This window comes from Nomascus leucogenys, chromosome 19 (genome assembly GCF_006542625.1).
Source record: "Nomascus leucogenys isolate Asia chromosome 19, Asia_NLE_v1, whole genome shotgun sequence".
NCBI classification, from domain to species: Eukaryota; Metazoa; Chordata; class Mammalia; order Primates; family Hylobatidae; genus Nomascus; species Nomascus leucogenys.
In genome coordinates, this window is record NC_044399.1 from 17,142,812 (window position 1) to 17,162,625 (window position 19,814).

General features: G+C 34.6%; 1 protein-coding gene across 4 annotated transcripts in view; it reads right to left on the reverse strand.

Annotated features, from left to right (window-relative positions):
* SMC6 (structural maintenance of chromosomes 6) overlaps positions 1–19,814 on the reverse strand; it is a 97,550-nt gene that overhangs the window by 31,314 nt on the left and 46,422 nt on the right. For all 4 annotated transcript variants that reach the window (XM_003275952.3, XM_030799869.1, XM_030799870.1 and 1 more), the window contains 7 exons: positions 14,476–14,590; positions 13,082–13,242; positions 8,991–9,126; positions 7,669–7,749; positions 6,058–6,228; positions 2,137–2,274; positions 999–1,144 (listed from right to left, as the gene is read on the reverse strand). In XM_003275952.3, coding sequence (XP_003276000.1) covers positions 999–1,144; positions 2,137–2,274; positions 6,058–6,228; positions 7,669–7,749; positions 8,991–9,126; positions 13,082–13,242; positions 14,476–14,590 — 948 coding nt within the window. The remainder of the gene's footprint in view (positions 1–998; positions 1,145–2,136; positions 2,275–6,057; positions 6,229–7,668; positions 7,750–8,990; positions 9,127–13,081; positions 13,243–14,475; positions 14,591–19,814) is intronic.

The window sequence follows — 19,814 nt, forward strand, 5'->3', positions numbered from 1 at the left end:
AGTTGACTTCATGGAGGTAGTGTTGAATGAGGTACCAGAGGCTGCAAAGGGTGTGTGTCAGTGGGATGGGAGGGGTAATTAAAAGAGATTGGTTAATGGGTACAACCACACTGTTAGATAGAATAAGTTCTGCTGTCACAGTAGGGTGACTTTGGTTAACAACAATGTAAGGAGATTTGAAATATTCCCAACATAAAGACATAATAAATGTTTGAGGTGATGGAGATCCTAAATACTCTGATTTGATCATTACACATCGTATGTATGTATCAAAATGCCATATGTACCCCACTGGAGTATGTAATAACAACAAAACTACCTGGTCAATTAAAATTTTGACAAAATATGTTGACATACCACTAAATGCTTTTCAGAAAGACATTAATGGTAACAACTAATATACTGTATTTCCCACATATTGTTTATGAATCATTTCATTTAATCTTCAGAACAATCCCCATTTTGTGAATGAGAAAATTAAAGTTCAGAGAGATAGCTAATTTGCCAAAGTCACATAAATAGGTAGTGGAAATGCAATTTAAATCAAGATACTCTTTCTTCAGAACCTGTGCTCTAATTATCAAGAGCATCTGTTTTTATCAGTAACATAAAAATATCCATTTCATTGAATCTTACTGACCTAGAATATTAGTGTTATTTTCATCTTATTCAATTTGATGTATTTGAAAAATGGCTTCTATTTTGATTTCCATTTCTTTCATTACTTATGAAGTTGAACACTTTCATGTCTATATGAACCTTATAGATACATGAAAGCATTTATGTTAAAATGAAATTCCATAATGAGTTTTGTAATAGTTCAGAAGAAAAAAGGTTGCTATTTATTGATAATAACACACATATAAAGGACTACTTTAGCTATAACTATTTGCTATAGTAACACTTCATTCAAATTTAAGACATGTATGTTTTTCATTTTTTGTCTTGATGATATGCATGGATAATGTGGTAAAGCAGAAAAGCTACCAGCTACTTACCTCATTATTTCCTCTCGATCTCCATGACTAGCATGTTCTGCCTGTATCTTCTGCCTTAATCGATTAATTTCTTTGTCCAGAATTGATGCAGATTTTTCTACTTCTATACGCTCTGGGCAGATTTGTCTTGCTTGTGACATTTTCTCCTAAGAAAATAGATGTTTATATCTTTAAAACTCTTCTTTGATATAATAATTCATTATACTACTTGTGCCAAAATATGCAAAGTAAAATTCTGAACTCGCGTTTAAGAAATGTATTTTAATTACATTTAATATCAATGTTATTTATATTTATCTAAGTTTTATATTGAAGAAAGTCCAGAGTAATGACCTCAAGAGAAAACTGCATTGCTGTGTGTAACTAGTAAGGTGCAAGATCTCCACAACTTCCTAGTGAAACAAATTTAATGCAGCAGTTACGAAAAGCTTGCTACCCAGGGCACTGAGGTGAGATGTAGGTTTCCACGTCCTTTAGGGTGGACTCTGAGCACCAATGGTATTAAAAACACAAACAAACAAATACCCTCATGGGGTAAAGAATACAAGGCACTTTTACACATAATACTTTTTATATTCACAACTTTCTGTATTATTCTTAAACAAATGAGGAAAACAAATAAGAAAATGAATTACAGAGTTTAGATCATTTTCCTTAAGATATAAATGCAAAATTGGCATCCATCTGTTCTGGTTAGGATAAGGTTGCCTTCAATTTATTCTCCTCTAAACACTGGGTCACTGCTTAGAATTGCCAACAGACATGTCTCGTAGGAGCTAAAATCTAGCCCAGCCCACAGCCCAACTACTCACTGGAAGGGGTGCCTTTTCCAGACACACAAGGGCTATCCACTTGCCAACGTGGGCATCTAAGGAGCTATGTTAGCTGAAAGACAGTGCTACTTTCTAAAGCACTCAGAGGCATAATACAGGACTGTTGGAGTCTTGCCTATTTAAGTCCTCACACTTTGAGGGTCCCTAAGCCTCTTCTGTTGATTCACCCCAACACCTATTACTCTACATGAAACAGAAACTCAGACAACTTGTCTGTTTTTAGAAACATGACATTAGGGAAAACACACTTTAATAATGATGGCTAAGGCTGAAAACAAAATAACTTGAAAAAAATGGTGAAAAACCTCTAGTTCTTTCTCTTTCATATCCAGTTCTCGTTTCTTTTTATTTAAGGTACCCATGTGTTCTTTTTGTTTTTCTTCATAATGTCGTTTCCCTCGTTTTTGGTTATCCACTTCAGAATCAGCAAGGTTTAATTCATCCTGTTTGAACAAAGCCAGAATAAAAGATTGTTTTAAAAAAATTTCCAGCATAGGTATAAAGATAATAAACAACTCAATAAAGTGGCTAGGATTATGCTGCTTGAAGAGGCAAGTGTTATTATATCCATATGTGTCTGAATAGAAGTGAGGAGTTTCCCAAATTAGGAAGTCACATTAAATTCAAATTCTTATCTGAATTCCCCATATATTATGGTACTTTCAGTTTTATTTTAATAAACTAGGTGTTTTCTGGGGAATCCACATTAGTCTTTAAAAACTTAAAACAATGGAAGTGTTAGGTATTTACAGAGGACACCTGAAAAAGGATACCTGGTTTTAAAAAAGGTGGGTCGGGGGAAAAGGATGTAAAAAAATTTAACACTGATTTATTTAGTCACATCTGGTATAACTTCACAATTTTGAGCATAAAATACAACTGGAAAGAAGCTATCCCAAGATCACTTTAAAAACAAACAGTAGTAGATATAAGGTAAAGATGCATACTATAATGCACAGCCACCACTGGAAAAATAAAACAAGAGGTATAACTAAAAAACTGGGAGAAGAGATAAAGGAACACTCATAATTACTTGGCAATCTCAAAGGAAGGACATAAAGAGGGAAAGTATGAAGAACAACAAAAACAGGACAATTAAAACACAAATAGTAGCTATTACTTCATGATGAAATATAGAATGCTTTCTTTCTAAGAACAAGAGCAAGGTAAGGACTTCTAGTCTCATGGCTTCTATTCAACAATTACTAAAGGTCAACAGTTGTTGGAGGTCCTGGCTAGTTCAATCAAAATAAAAGGAAATAGAAAGCATAACAATTAGAAAAAAAAAAGCATAATACTGTATTTATACAAAAACAGATGATGGTACACAAATTCCAAAAGAAGAACTTTAAAACTAATAAGTGAGTTTAGAAAGGTCACTGGATACAGGTCAACACAAAATTCAGTAATGTATCTACATACTAGGAATAATTGAAAAATGAATTAAAACATTTACTATACCATGAAAAACAGCCAACACATATCCAGAATATATAAAGAACTCTTACAACTCAAAAATAAAAGACCCATAACCCAACTGTAAAACGGGCAAAGATTTAAAAAGACATTTCCCCAAAGATAAACAAATGGCCAATAAGAACATGAAAACTACCAAGAGTATTAGCCATAAGGAAAATGCAAATCAAAATCACAATGAGATACCACTTCTCACTCACTAGCATGGTTAAAATTAAAAAGGCAGAAAATAACCAGTGTTGATAAGGATGTGGAGAAATTGGGACATTCAAACACTGTTGGTGAGAACACTAAACGGTACAGTCACTTTGGAAAGTTCCAAAGTTCTTCAAAATGAAGTGTAAGCACATAGCTTAGTAATTCCATTCCTAGGTATCTGAGACAAATGTCAATACATATCTATACAAAAACTTGTACATGAATGTTCGCAGCAGCAGCACCCAAATGTCTATCAATTGATGAATGCATAAATAAAATGTGAACATGACTAGGCAATAAAAAGTAATAAAGTTCTGACACATGCTACAACACTGATGAAACTTGAAAACATTATGCTAAGTTGAAGGAGCCAGTAACAAAAGATTGCATACTATATGATTCTACTCATATGAAATATCTGGAATAGGCAAATCTACAGAGATAGAAAGTAGATTAGTTTTTGTCAGGGGATGGGGACAGGAGAGAATTGGGAGTGACTGTTAATCAGTACGGGTTTCTTTATTAGGCGATGAAAATGTTCTAAAATGGTGGAAATGGTTACACAACTCTGAATACATGAAAAATCATTGAATTATACACTTTAAATGGATAAATTTTACTGAACAATATATAAATAATGATTAGATCCTGTTGAGTTTTTCTATATCCTTGTTCATTTTTGGTATAGTTGCTCTATCAATTATTGAGGAAGTTCTATAAGATTTTGCTTCCCTTATGTTACAGCTCTAATATTTGTTGCACACATATTTAGAATTGCTATGTATTTTTGGTGGACTGAACCTTTTGTCATTACGTAATGTCCTTCTTTGTCTCTGGTAATTTTATTCTGAAGTCCACTTCATCTGATTTTAATATAGCTACTCCTGCTTTCCTTTGATTATTATTTGCAAGATATACCATTTTCCATCCTTTTACTTTCAACCTGCCTATATGGCTGTATTTGAAGTGAGCTATTTATAGAGAGCATATAGTCATGTTTTAATCTACTCTGTCCATATCTGTCTTTTGTTTATTTAGACAAATAAGTCTAAATTTAAGTCTGTCATTTTATTTTTTGTATTCTGTTGTTCATCTGTCTTCTCTTTCCTGCCCCATGTGGTTATTCCAACATATATTAAGGATTCCACCTCGATTTATCTGTAGTACGTTTTAGTGCATCTCCTTGTATAGCTTTTTTAGCAGCTGCTGTAGGTATTACATTATATACACCAAACATCACAGTCTACTGGCATAATTATTTTACCAGTTTGAGAAGGATAGAAATCTTACCTCCCTTTTGTATCCCTTTTCTTTTCCCCATGTTAAATATAATGGTCCTAAATACTTCCTCTACATACATTTAGAATCATCTCAGATATTATAATTTTTGCTAACCTTCTAAACATAATTTTTAAAACTCAAGAAGTCTACTGCATTTTTTCCTATTTTTATCTCATTTTCTTTCCCTCTTGATGTTTCAAGATTCCCTCTTTTATTTTTCCTAACAAATTCTCTAAGTTTGCCTTTATCTGAGAATATCTTGAATTTTTCCTTTATTGCTTGGAAATATTTTTGGTGGACACAGGGTTGACAGGTCATTTCGCACTTGAAAAATGTGCCACTTCCATCTGGCCTCCATGGTTTCTGATGAAAAATATGCTGTCATTCAAAAATCCTTTTCTATATAAGGTTTTCTCTTGCTATCTGTAAGACCTTTTCTTTAATTTCCAGAAGTTTCACTGTAATGTGTCTTATTGCAGATTACTTTGGGTTTATCTTGTTTTTGGTTTACACACATTCTTTAATCTGTAAGTTTATGCTTTTTGCCAAATTTGGGAAGTGTTTAGCCATTACTTTTTTAAGTACTTTTCAGTCATGCCCTCTTTTCCTTCACTTTCTAAGACTCCAACAATACAAATGTCAGCTATTCTGTTATAGTTTCACAGGTCCCTAAGATGCTGTTTGTTTGTTTCAGTCTATTTGCTTTTCTTTAGTTTATTTTTTCTCTGTTGATCAGATTTATGAGGAATAACAAGGGAATATTATGAAAAACTTCATGGTCAATTTTGTCTCAAAAAGTATGTGCTAAAAATAAAGTCAATTGAATTCATCCTGAAACATAACTGAGATAGCTGACAAACAAGAGATGAGTAGTACGTTATTTCAAGTTGGCTTTTATAGCAACTAATCTTTGAGTTATTGAAGCAAAGCTGGGACAACAGAACAAGCAAGCACAGAGACATTCTACATGTACGAGATGTCTCTGCTCCTGGTTCTGATTTTTAAAAATCATAAAGAGGTTAAAGACAAAAAAAGCTATAATCCTCTAGGAGAAATGGAAATTTGGTGATTTATTCTCCTAAAGCCATGAACAGAAGTGTTTAATACTAATTGATCTAATGATGAAAGTTTGGTTCCCACCATTGTTTATATTCAATTTTTATGCTATTTACATTTAACCAAAAATTCTTTTAGGCCAACATCCAATGAGTACATGTGGATATAAAACTAAAACATAAAATACATATGTAACACAGTATCAAAATATATACCTTAAGTGGGTCTGCTAGCTCTGATAGTTGATTAATTTTTAATTTAATTGCATCATATTTATTTTCTGCTTCTATTTTCAGACTTTTAAGATGCTCCATATTTTCTTTTTGTTGCTCCATATGTTTCTCAACCATTTTCATTTTGCTTTTATTTTCCTGAGCTTCATCTTCCTGATAAAATTTAAACAGCATATAGGGTTAATTAAAATACTTTAAGTTTTCAAATAGAAGAAACATATAAATAATTCTGAGAGAGGAGAAACTATAGGCTATATGCAAATCAGATCAAATACAAATAGAAAGAACACTAGAATATTTTTATACTGTTAATGGTAAATTAGGAAGTAGAGGAAAACAAGCTGAAAAATCAGAAGGGATGATATTTAGGAGACAATATTCTGCTTAAGATCATAATCAAAAAGAATAACTTTCATTCTATCTATTCATTTTTTCCAAACTATACAATATATATCTTGTGCCAGAGAATATGTTAGATGCTAAGTAAACAAAGATAAATAAGATATTATCCGTATGTTTAAGAAATTTAGTTGGCCAGGTGCAGTGGCTCATGCCTGTAATCCCAGCACTTTGGGAGGCCGACACGGGTGGATCACCTAAGGACAGGAGTTTGAGACCAGCCTGACCAACAGGGTGAAAGCCTGTCTTTACTAAATAAAAAATTAGCCGGGTGTGGTGGTACATGCCTGTGTAATCCTAGCTACTTGGGAGGCTGACGCAGGAGAATTGCTTGAACCCGGGAGGCAGAGGTTGCAGTGAGCCAAGACTGCACCACTGCACTTCAGCCTGGGCAACAAGAGTGATACTCCGTCTCAAAATAATAATAATAATAATAATAAAAAAATTTAGTCTATCAAAAAAAGGAATTAAAGCAGTAAAATAAAAAGCAGAAAGTGAAAAACAAGACTACTAGTAAAAAATGGAGACAAATTCTAATCAGAGTAAAGCTTCACTAGCACTGAGACTTATTCCATTTTGTGCACTGCTGTATTCCTTAGCAGTTAATATGCTTCCTGATACAGAGCAGACACTCAGTAAATATTTATTCATTTTAACAAAACTGTGCCATTTATCTAATTCACTGTTTACTGCAACTCAAAAAAGCTAGGTGTCATAAACAGATTCCTGAAAAAAAAAATACAGTAAAAATATGTTGAATTAAAAATACTGACTTGAAAAAAAGAAAAAAAAACAAGACACCAACTAGAACTGACTAAAAGATGATCCTGACATCTGTGCCCATTCATATTGATACTGATGAACTCTGAAAGTGCCTATGAGAAAAACACTATGCTCGGCAGCAGTGTTTGATGGGCCCTTGTTTAGAAATACAATTAAGTTTTGGTAAAGTTTTTTTCCATGTGACAGAAGACAAAATCAATTATTATGCATGAAAGTTATATATATACAAAACATTAAAAAATATGAAGGCTATATACCAGGTAGTTTTTGCCTTCTTGGTGAATGGAGACAGCAATCATAAAGAGTAGCTTCAATTAAAAGAACTTTCTAAAAAAGCTGAGTTGATGCCATTAACTTAAATGGTGGCTTTACCCTTTAATATTACATTTAAATTGAAAAAAAGTATTTTACCAAAGTTGCAATATCAACAGACTGGTGTTCTTCTATGTTCTCAAGTTCCCGAATTTCAGAAATATTTTTTCTTATTTTCATCTAAAAGAAAAGTATTTGGATTTTAGTAACATAAAAAAAAATCTAAACCAAAAACCTTGGAAAGGATGTATTAATCTACAAAGCTCTATAATGTTGATGATACAGGATTCCATAATTAATGAAAGGGGTACATTAGTATTAAATCAACCAAAGGAAATTACGTATAAATTCTGCCATATCATTCTTATATACTAATCCATTCCCATCCCAAAGAGATGTAAGTAATCCATCTTAGCATTTTAAATGATGGCACTGTTGAGTCCATCGAGAAAAATTTTTCTGAAACATCCAAAGTCTCAAGTTATGCAATGATTATTCTAATCCAGTGATTTTCAAAATATGATCCAAGTAACCTATGGGGGTTTCTGATATCCTTTCAGATGGTCTGTGAGGCCAAAACTATTTTCATAAAAACAATTAGACATTATTTGCCATTTTTATTAGCATTTTCTCATGAGTGTATATAAGGTTTATAAATATATGATTTGTAATACCACAACAGACTGAATGCAAAAACCGACATAACTATTTAATTGAATTTTACTAAACTGGACATCAGATACTTACAAAAATATTCCAATCTTCACAAATCTTTTTGGTTTCAAAACTTTGTATTTTAAATGAAAAATATTTCCGTTAACTAAGTTTATTACTATTTTTAAATGAATTGATATGGTTTGGCTGTGTCCCCACCCAGATCTCACCTTGAATTTAAGTTCCCATAATCCCATGTGTTGTGGGAAGGACCCGATGGGAGATAACTGAACCATAGAGGCAGCTTCCCCCCTACTATTCTTGTGGTAGTGAGTAAGTCTCATGAGATTTGATGGTTTTATAAGGCGTTTCCCCTTTTGCTTGGCTCTTTTTCTCTCATGGCTGCCGCCATGTAAAACATGCCTTTTGCCTTCTGCCATGATTGAGAGGCCTCCCCAACCATGTGAAACTGTCAGTCCATTAAACCTCTTTTTCTTTATAAATTACCCAGTCTTGGGTATGTCTTTATCAGCAGTATGAAAACGGACTAACACATGAATTAATAAATATTCTTAAATTGTTTTAATTTTTAAAAATGTAAACATTGATAGATATACCCACATAAATGAAAGCTCTTTGATGAGTGTAAAGGGGCTTGAGGCCAAAAGGTTTGAGAATTGCTCGGAGTCAATAATGGGATCTTAAAATAAACTTGGTAGTAGTAAGTTGAAAAAAACAAAAGAAAGTTTATTATTATTTTTTTTTACCTTTAGTTCTTTATAATGTAGTTGGCACCTTTTAAGAAGTTCCTCATTGTGTTTAATATCTTTTTCAAGGACAGATAAATGTTGCTGAAGATTTAATATCTGGGCCATCTTATTGTCAACCTCATGCTCCAAGTCACTTGATAGGAAAGGAGAAGATAAAAAATACTTTAAATCTTTTTCTCAATATTACAAATACTTTAGACCTTTACAAAGAAAGCCTTATTTATAGTAAGTTATGTGCAAAATCCTTTTCGGTTAAACCAGTTCTATAATCCTACCAAGCTATTAATCATGAAAATCTATTGCAGACATTTCAGAAAACATTCTAAACAGGAATCAAGTTTTACTTATTTCCTTAACAAGTAGAGTTGACTCTTGAACAATGCACGGTTTGAAATATGTGGGTCCACTTATACACAGATTTTCTTCTGCCTCTGCCACCCCTGAGACAGTAAGACCAACCACTCCTTTTCCTCAGCTTATTCAATGTGAAGACAAGGATAAAGACCTTAATGATGATGTACTTTTATTTAATTAATAGTAAATATATTTTTCTCTTCCTTATGATTTTAACATACTCTTTTCTGTAGCTAACTGTATTGTAAGAATATAATATATGATATACTGTATGGTATAATATACTGTATTTGTAGTATATTGTATAATATACTGTACTGTATATACTGCATTATAAGAATACAGTACACAATACATATAACATCTAAAAAATATATTAATCGACTATTTATGTTATCAGTAAGGCTTCCAGTCAACAGTAGGCTATTAAGTTTTTGGGGAGTCAAAAGTTGTACAGACTTTGACTGCATGGGGGGTCAGTGCCCCTAACCGCTGCACTGTTCGAGGGTCAAATATACTTATGCCTTATGTGTGCCAGTATTATGCATAGTGGTAGACAGAAGTAGAAACAGAATTAAGATGTGACTCCTTAAAAAAAAAAATCAGGAAATAAACTATAACATTAAAATGTGAACAGGACACTATATTATATCCATAGTACTAGAGGAGCATAAGAGTGAATCTGGGAGAAGAGATAACTGAATTGTATTCTCTAAATTTTTCATCAGCTGGACCAACTAGGGGAGAAGATAAAAAGAAATACAAAAAGGCACAGAGAGTGATTAAAACGGATAAAACTAATAGCTTAATACTTCTGTTGGTGAATAAACGCAATGAATGTGTGAGGAGTGAAGGGGAAGAAGAGGACGACAATAAGAAGATATGGAGAATAAATAAAGTACCAGATTCCAAATTCATAAAAATGAGTCTCCATACAGCAGAGTCAACTGGCTTCATAAGTGATCTTTTCCTCACTAATCCAAGTATCTGTCTTCCAAAGCTGTGTGCTTGGTGGAAGAGAACTACCTTTGCAGTTAAGGACAACTTTTCCCCAGTCTGGGGGATATTCCCTGGAGCTGGCCATATTCCACTAAGATGCGTATTTCTCCACATTTTAACATCTCTGAAATCTGAAACCATTTTGCAGTTCGTCGTTCAATTAGCATTTATTTCCTTTTTACTGGTACATAAAATAATAGTATATATAACATTTACTGTTATGTAAAACAACTGTGCTACCTTGCTAGAATTTTTAAATTAAAAAAAAAAGACTCAATAAATGTTAGCTGAATAAATGATAAAAATGTGGAAAGGAAGAGAATAGTGCAATATCTGATAAAAATGGGGCCAGGTGCAAAAATTTAATATGGGTCCTCAGGATTTAATATGAAATATTTATTTTATTATATAAACCTAAACTTTTATTAACAAATAGTAATTTTGCTAAAAAAAAAAAAAAAATTGCGGCTGGGCACGGTGGCTCACTCCTGTAATCTCAGCACTTTGGGAGGCTGAGGCGGGCAGATCACTTGAGGTCAGGAGTTCGAGACCAGCCTGATCAACATGGCGAAATCTTGTCTCTACCAAAAAGAGCAGAAATTAGTCGGGTGTGGTGGCATGTGCCTGTAGTCCCAGCTTCTCAGGAGGCTGAGGCAGGAAAATAGCTTGAACCCAGGAGGCAGAGGTTGCAGTGGGCCAAGATTGCACCACTGCACTCCAGCCTGATCAACAGAGAGACCCTGTCTCAAAAAAAAAAAAAAAAATTAAAATTAAAAAAATAAATTGCCAGACTGGGTGCAGTGGCTTACCCCTGTAATCTCAGCACTTTAGGAGGTGGAGGTGGGTAGATCACTTGAAGCCAGGAGTTTGAGACCAGCCTGGTCAATATGGTGAAACCCTGTCTCCACAAACATTAGTTGGGCATGGTGGCGCTTGCCTGTACTCCCAGCTACTCAGGTGGCTGAGGCACAGGAATCACTTGAACATTGAGGCAGAGGATGCAGTGAGCCAAGATCTTGCCACTGCACTCTAGCCTGGGTGACAGAGTGAGACCCTGTCTCAAAAACAAAAAACAAACAAACAAACAAACAAAAATTGTCAAGTAAACAAACTTCGGAAACTACAGCCTAAACCAAAAATGAAAACCAACAAAATAAGCAAGACAATATCGTTATTATACAATTTTTCTGAACATATAGAATAAATTTAAGCAATCAATGTAACTTTAATAAAACTAATAAATTTTACAACTTTGTTTTTACTGGGTAAAACTAATTCCTATACATTTTCATATAGTGTTCCTCCTTAGTTTTTTTTACTGAGTTTTTACATAGAGAACATGTTACCTAATGAAAAATACATTAAGCCTGAGCTGAGTATGTGAGTTGTTTGTGTGGGATGAATACATCATTCCCGACAGCCTATCTAAAATAGCATACTCGTCACTCTCTTGCCCCACACTATGCTTTATTTGTCTCCACAGCACTGATCACCACCTAACCTAGTATTCATTTATAGTCTATCTTCCCCTTAATTTAAGATCCAGTAGAGCAATTTTGTATATTAATACTTTGTTTCCTTATGTGTCTTGTGCCTTGATTAGCACCTGGAATATTAGATACCCATTAAGTATTTGTTGTTTGAAAGAACAAATAAAAGAATAAAATTTTAAAGAGCATACTTCAGAAGATTACATTAAAATGTGACAGCATTTTAACAATTCAAAAATTCACAGGTAATTTTTTTTATGAACCACCGTGGTAATCATTCTAAGGGCTTGCTTACACATTATGTGTACTTTTACAACTGAAAACTGCATTGAGATAATAAACAAAAGCAAGTGCCAGAACACCAAGGTGCTAGTCATTCAACTTTTTCTATTGTTAATTGGTGTTTTACTAAACTTTCCAACATCCATTTTGGTTATTTTCCTTTATTCTGCTCTCATAATCACATAAAAATGACTAGAAGAAATCTATTTCAACAAAACCCTCATTTCTCCTACACATATAAGTCATTTATGATTTTTTTTTTTTGCTCAGTTTTCTTAGATATTTATTTTACTTCAGTCCTAAGTTCTTCTACTGAAGATCTTCTAAGTCATTAATTCAGGCCCAAACCATCAATTCATCAACTGAATGAATTCAGTTAAGAAATCATGGGGTTGTTTTCTGATACCAAAATTTCTTTTTGCATGCTCATGAATCTCTTATTAGTTTTTCGTTTAACTTCTCAATTTGTCTCTTCTAGTAGCTGTATTTTCCTAGGCATGTGCTCTAATCATGTCAATTGATCTTCTTTCTAGAACTGTGCAACTCAAAGTACCAATCAGGGACATTATAAGGAGCTTGAGCCAGAATGTAAACTAGCCTGCTGTATCCTCTCTGAGACAAATCAGTAAAACTAAACAGTGAGCACAGTGATGTAGCTGATTTACATTCTGAGTCAAGCTCCTATCTCCTTGAGGACAAGTAACAAATAGTGTACAAATGATCCAGTTGAGGGAATACGTTCTGGATTATCAGTCCTGAATGCTGTTGTTAAAGTGATGATGCAAGATAACTGTCAACCTCGAATTCTATGACTAGCTAAGTGATGTTTTAAGACCAAGCAGAGATAGATTACTCACGTCCTCACTGAAACAACCATTAAAAGAGTAATATGAAAAGAGTAATATGAAAGAACCCCAAAGGAAGCAGTGGGAATAATACAGTACAGCTAAACTTGACTCTAACCTTATTTCAGAATCCACATCTCTGCTTAGGAACTTAGGTCTTGTGTTTTCAGATGAATAATAACGTCCTGCAAAAACTTGATCACCATCAGCAGTAAAAGCTTCTCTACAATTTTTGGGTGGCTTTTGGGACTGCATTACTGCACGAGCTACAGAATTATTCTAAAAGAATAGAAGAAAATAAATTTTTTAAGACGATGTGAAAATTTTTCTGATGTACAGAATTTCAAAATGTTACTCGCCCTTATTATTTTAATATGATTCAAGTATTCTTTTTAAAACATTCAAATAATTTCATAAAGTTAAATTTTTAAAAACTTTCAAGGTTAGAAGAATTAAAACTATTTAAAAAGTCTTAAAACAGGTTAGTAAACAATGCTTCATGACAAATTGGTGTATATTTATTTTTAAATTCGAATACTGCTATCTATTTAAAAGTTAAAACTATTCTAAGTGCTTTTTAATGTGAAAATATAGACTTTAGACCAGTTCATACTAATTATTTTTCTAAATGACTTTTACACCCTAGAAAAGATATGAATGAATAGTAAATTCTAATAAAAGATTAATATACTGAAATATGTAGGGAAAGTCTGGAAATATTTAAGCCCTGGAGGAAGTAAAAGAAGATTAGGTTAATTAAGGCCTAATCAACCTCTCTGGGGACAGACCTTTACAACAAGCCTTCATTATTTTTTTTCAAGTACCATTCTAAAATATGAGTAGAACCCACAAATAATTACAATATGAACATATGTATATGTATATATTATATACATACACACATTTGAGTTATCTAGACCCTTCTTAGCGTCTATTAATGAGAAAAAAAGACTTTTGTCTTCATTACAGATTTGTTTTAAATAACAAGACAATATAAATCACCTTGTCCCTTCTCAGCAAATTTATGTGAACAGAGGAAACAAAATATGGTGATCTAACAAGCACATAAAAATACCTACACAGATAAACAGTAAATATTGATTTATCTAACAGAGTACAAAGTTATATGAAAAAGAAGTCATAAGATATCAAGCAAAATACTTCATTTAAGTAGAATAATATATGCGTCTGTAAGGGCAAATAAAAAATAAATTTGGCAGCCAAACAAAAATGAACAAAAAAATTTTATAGCACCATGCACCAAAAGAATTAATATGCATTTGTGAAATGATTTTATAAAGAACAGCTGAAAGTTACAAAGTTCCATGGGCAGAAAACATACAAATCAACCAGTTTCTATATTATCCTATAGATTTTCCTATCAGGTAAAAGTACAATAGTGAAACACATCAACAACTCTATGATAAAAGGGGAATAGGAATTTATATAGTCATCTTCAGTTTTAAAAATTTAACAATAACATGAAATACAGCAAAGATCTGGAGGTCGTACTTTGATTAGTAGCACTGTCTCTATGCCTCTCATGTCAATTAGGCTATTTGCCACAACCGCATTATCTATTTCTAAAGCTGTCAGAACTGTTGGGAACTCTGGATGATAAGCAGCTCTAGGAGACAAAAATACAGAAGGATTAACTTAGCAAATTTTAATTATAAATATATACATATGAAAATTGTGTATATATATATAATAGAGTATATATATTTCCATATATATTTGTAATGGGGAAATTATAAATAACAAGACAATATCAAATATCTGGTAACATTTGAAAACACAGCTGTATAGGTTTATTTATTTAGCATTTATATAATACTATGTGCTAGGCACTGTGATAAGCATGTTACAGATATTAGCTCATTCAATCCTCATAACAACCACATAAAGATAAATAGTATTATTCGCTCCACATTTTTTTCAGATGAGGATGCTTCCGAGAGTTGAGTATGTTCCCCAACGTCACGAAGCTAGTTATGTAACTGGGCTAGGATTTAAACCAGGCAGCTCAGCTCTAGAGTCCAGATTCTTAATCAATATGCCCTGCTGCCTACTATAATTAATAATTACAATTTCCTTAAATCTCATAGTTGTCATACATAAGTCAATTATTTAAAATTCATTATAAATAGCTAAACAATCTTTTCTCTGATATGAGAAAAGAAAAACTGAAGCAAAGTTTATTACCAACACAGAGGAAATATGAAAGAAAAGATATTCTTATGAATTGTAATTTGGGCTCATGAAAGAGACAATCTTTCAACTAAAATGTAAACATGTGAGCTACTAATAGCACTGAAAAATGAACATACTAAGAATAGGAGGTACAGGAGCAATCAATGGCTGAGGAGGAGGAGATGGTGGTAGCATTCTTAGTGCTTTCCTAGCCCTAGAATTCCAAAACAAAGTATCTTTGCATGCATGTTTTATACCTATTCATCCACTAATTCAACACATATTTAGTGAGCACCTACTCTGTGCCAGGTGCTGTTCCAGAGGATAAAGGGAGCAGTATACAAAACAAACTACACCCTGTTCATGGAGCTTACATTTTTTTGAAGGAAGACACAGAATAAAGAAACAGAAGGGAAAGGCAGCTTATGGTGCTTTTTTACACACACACAAAAGACTAGAAAAAGCCTCACTAAGGTAACACTGGGCAGATACCTGAGGAAATGATATAGTCACATAAGTAACCTTAGAAGACCATTTCAGACAGATGGAAGGGCAATCGCGAAGACTCTAAAAGGTGTGCCAGAGAAGCAAGGAGACAGATTGCCACAGTGGGCAGATCAGGGAGGGAAGTGCTTCTAGAGACAGGATAAGAAAGATGGTGAGAGGACAGATCATCCAGGCCTAGAGGTCACAGTCAGGGCTGTGATAAGGAAAACAGCAAAGTTTAGAGTCCTTTGAGCAGAGGCACAACATGCCCTGACTTTACGTTGGCTGCTGTACTGAGACTGTGGTGCCAAGTAACCAGAAGCAGGGAGATCAGCCTGTGCAATCCTCAAGGGAAACACGATGATGGCATGAGCCAGTGCAGTCACCACACAAGTGGTCAGATCTGGGGTATATTTCTAAAGTACAGCCAGTAGGATGTGGGGTAGCTGAAAGGAGTCAAGAATGACCCTGCAATAGAGAAATGAAGATGGAGAAGATTACTGAAAGTGCAGGTTTTGGGGTGGAAATCAGGAGTATGGCTTTCAGACGTGGTAAGTTTGAAATGCTTATTGGGCATCTAAGTGAAAAATATATATTAAGTATATTATATTCTAGAGTTCAGAAGAAAAAGGCAACCTACAAACATAGTTTCACAGTCATCAATGTATGATCTGTAAAGCCATGAAATCAGATGAGTTCACCTAGGGAGAAGTGCACACCAAGAAGAGTTCTGGAGCACTGGTACGGTCAGCAGTGAGGAGGAAGCAGCAAAAGACACCAAAAACGAACACCTAGAGAATTAGGAAAATGAGAAAAGTGAGGTCCTTGGTGCCAAGTGAAAAAGTGTTTCAGGAAGAATGAAAGGATCAAGGGCAAATACTGCCAGTAAGTAAAATTAGTGAATAGTAATGACTTTGAGTTAATTGAATTAAGCAAAGTGAGGCTTGCTGATGCCTTGATGAGAGCTGTTTTGGTATGTGGTGAAATTATAAAGTCTGACTGGAGAAGGTTCAAGAAAGAAAGTAGAGAGAAATTAGAGACATAGACAACTCCTTTGAGTTCTTCCTGAAAAGGGAAGCAGAGAAAAGAGAAGCAGAGAAGAGACAGTAGCAGGTAAATGGCTTTTTAGGACAGAGTTTGGGTGGAAAAAAAACAAGGATAAGAAAGAATAGGGTGTGGGTGCTCTAGAAATGTCAGGCAGTCAATGGAACAAAGTAGGGAACAAGGAGATAAAGAAAAGGAGTGGGAGTCTAAGAGGGCAGGATGTGGTAGGCAGTTCTGGTGAAATGCAGACTCTCGCCGGCCTGTTGAGAGCACAGGTTTTGACACTAGGAAGGAGTCACCATTTGGGGGCAGCCAAAGGCCATCATTACATGAAGCTGTTACTACCAGTTTCCTCTAAAGCACCAAGTCACAACTACCTCTTCCTTTTGCTATTCGTCCCTGGGATTTACTTCATACTGGCTTATATTACAATTAATAGTATGTTGAGGGAGGATACAAAATCAGTCTAGCAGAGCCAAAAGTAGAAAGGAATATTAGTAATGAGATGTTGGTGACAGGGGACAAGGAGAAGATAATAGTACATAGGTTCACAAACAATGTTAAGCAGAAAGTCTAAACAAAACATACTGACAAAGGAAAAAGTGCACAGAAAATCTAGTCAAGTATAATAGGCCTCACTGGTAAGCGGAGTTACAGGACAAAATGATTTTTTTCATCCTAATTATACTTAAATCATTTGATAAAAAGATGTGATTTCTAAAGTCAAGTAAAAGGAAAAACACCACTAAGTTAAAATATAGGAAAAAAACATGATTAAATTTGGTGTATTTTTATTTTATTTTTTTGAGACAGGACCTCCCTCTGTCACCTGGAGTGCAGTGGCACGATCACAGCCCACTGCAGCCTTGACTTCCAGAGCTCCAGCGATCCTCCCACCTCAGGCTCCTGAGTAGCTGGGACCACAGGCACATAGCACCATGCTCAGTTTATTTTTGTCTTTTGGGTAGAGACGGCGTTTCACCACATTACCCAGGCTGGTCTTAAATGCCTGAGCTCAAATGATCCACCCGATTCGGCCTCCCAAAGTGCTGGGATTACAGGTGTGAGCCACTGTGACTGGTCTAAATTTGGTGTATTTTTAATTTCTCCAAATATAAGAAGATATAAAGTGAGAAGTTATAACAGACTATGAAGAGAGCTGTGGGGAGCACCAGAAGGAAATGAAGAAAAGCCCACCAAATAGGCTGAGAAACACCTAAAGAGTATGAGAACTAAGAAAATGGTGTCATAGTAACAAAAGGAATATGAAGTTTGAAGGAAGGAGTATTTAATAGTATCTAATGCTTGAGAGAAGGTAAATATCAACTGGATTCGGCAACAAGGAAATAACTGGAGAATGTAATTAACATTTAGGGACCAAGAGTGGTAAGTCTATGAGTGAATGCAGTCTCCCCTAGGAGAGGTGTGTTTTTAAAAGAAGAAACACAAATCAGAGACCTACCTTGTTTAAAACGGAGAGAAAATTTAACAGGAAAGTTTAAGGCTCAGGAGAGGGCTGAAATAATTTTTTTAAATGGTTAATGAGTCAGGCAAGAAAGTATGTGATTCAAGGCACAAGTAGATTAGCCTCAGACAGAATCTCTCTTGAGATGGGGGCAAGATGTACAAATGCAGGCATAATAGCAGGAGGAGTAGTTTAGTAGCTTCTACGTCCTCTGAAAAGAAGAAACAAGGCCATCTTTATAGGAAAGGAAAGCACATTTTCTGAATACTCCTTATGAGCTAGGCACCTTCCTAGGTACTGCTGTTAAGGTTATCTAGCATAAGCCTAAATGACTGAAATGAGTCCTATGTATCTGATGCATTATAATACCCTAATAATATTTTACAATTATTTTCCACATTAAAATATTATAGCCAGTTTTTAAATTTAGCATTTGAACCATAATTCATACTGAAAAAGTTCTTCAAACACAGAAAAAACTCACCCCTTCAAAATGTTTACAAGACAGGTAAAGTTAACAGAATGTTAGACATACTCAAGACTCTTGTCAATATCCTGTCAACACCCAAAAGGATTAGAATCTAGTTTCTTCCACAACACCAACAACTGTGTTTCAGCTACCTGCTTCTGAAGCCAAAACATGGACTTTGTCATCCCCTAGACCTGTTCCATTCAACTTGAATTTCTCACTCTTACCACAACCTCCTATCCTTCCAGACTTATCATGCGTTTAAGCATATTCTCTAACTTCATTGAGGTGGGTCTAAACACTTTCTTATAGGCCTCTCTTTCTTTAAACTAGTTTGTCAACAATACACTCAACTGCTTCCCTCTTCCCTTTCTGCAATACCTACCCACTCTAAAAAACTCTTAATATTTATCTAACAGTACAGACTCTCCCTCCACTCACATCTCTAAAGAAACATTATCAGTGAAAAATCCTGCAGCCACTAGGCTTTTGTATCTTAAGCAGACTTTGAGTCAGCTTCCTCTCTCATTCTCCTTGGCAGCCAATCTAAACCCTTAAAGAAGGTACATCCTAGCAACTCCTGAGGCCCTTGTTCTCAGCACATAAACTCACCTACTTCCAAGAAAACTGGCATTATGACACATACATTGGATCCTCTGTCACATGTGTTTCGTGGCTAAGTGATTAGAAGCACAGGCTGGGACACACAATGTGCCAGCAAGGTAGCGCCAGGCACTCTTCTTCAGAGTCCTTGTGGCAGTTCACAGAGCAGGCCCCACCAGAATGGCCAGGACTATTCTCTTTGGTCCTAAAATGACAGTTCAGATTCAAGGAGGACATTCCTCACAATTGATGGCATCCTTCAGCTAGTCACTCCAACCAGAAACCTAGGAGTCATCCTGATTTTTCCTTCTCTTGCATTCAATTAACAAATTTTATTGATTTTGCCCAAATCTCTGTGCTATCTGTTTCTTCCTATCAAAAATGCAAATGCTATTTTTTGCAGAATAACTCCCAATGTCATGCTTCCACGCATTTTGCACACAGAATTCTATTTGCCTACAAGGCAATTAACTTTTTCTATCACTTGACAAACTCGTCAGTTAAAAGACTGATGATTTCTCAACTCCTCTCTGAATTCTTCCTTGATTTACCTATTAACATGAGTTAATTACATACACTAATTTACCAAAT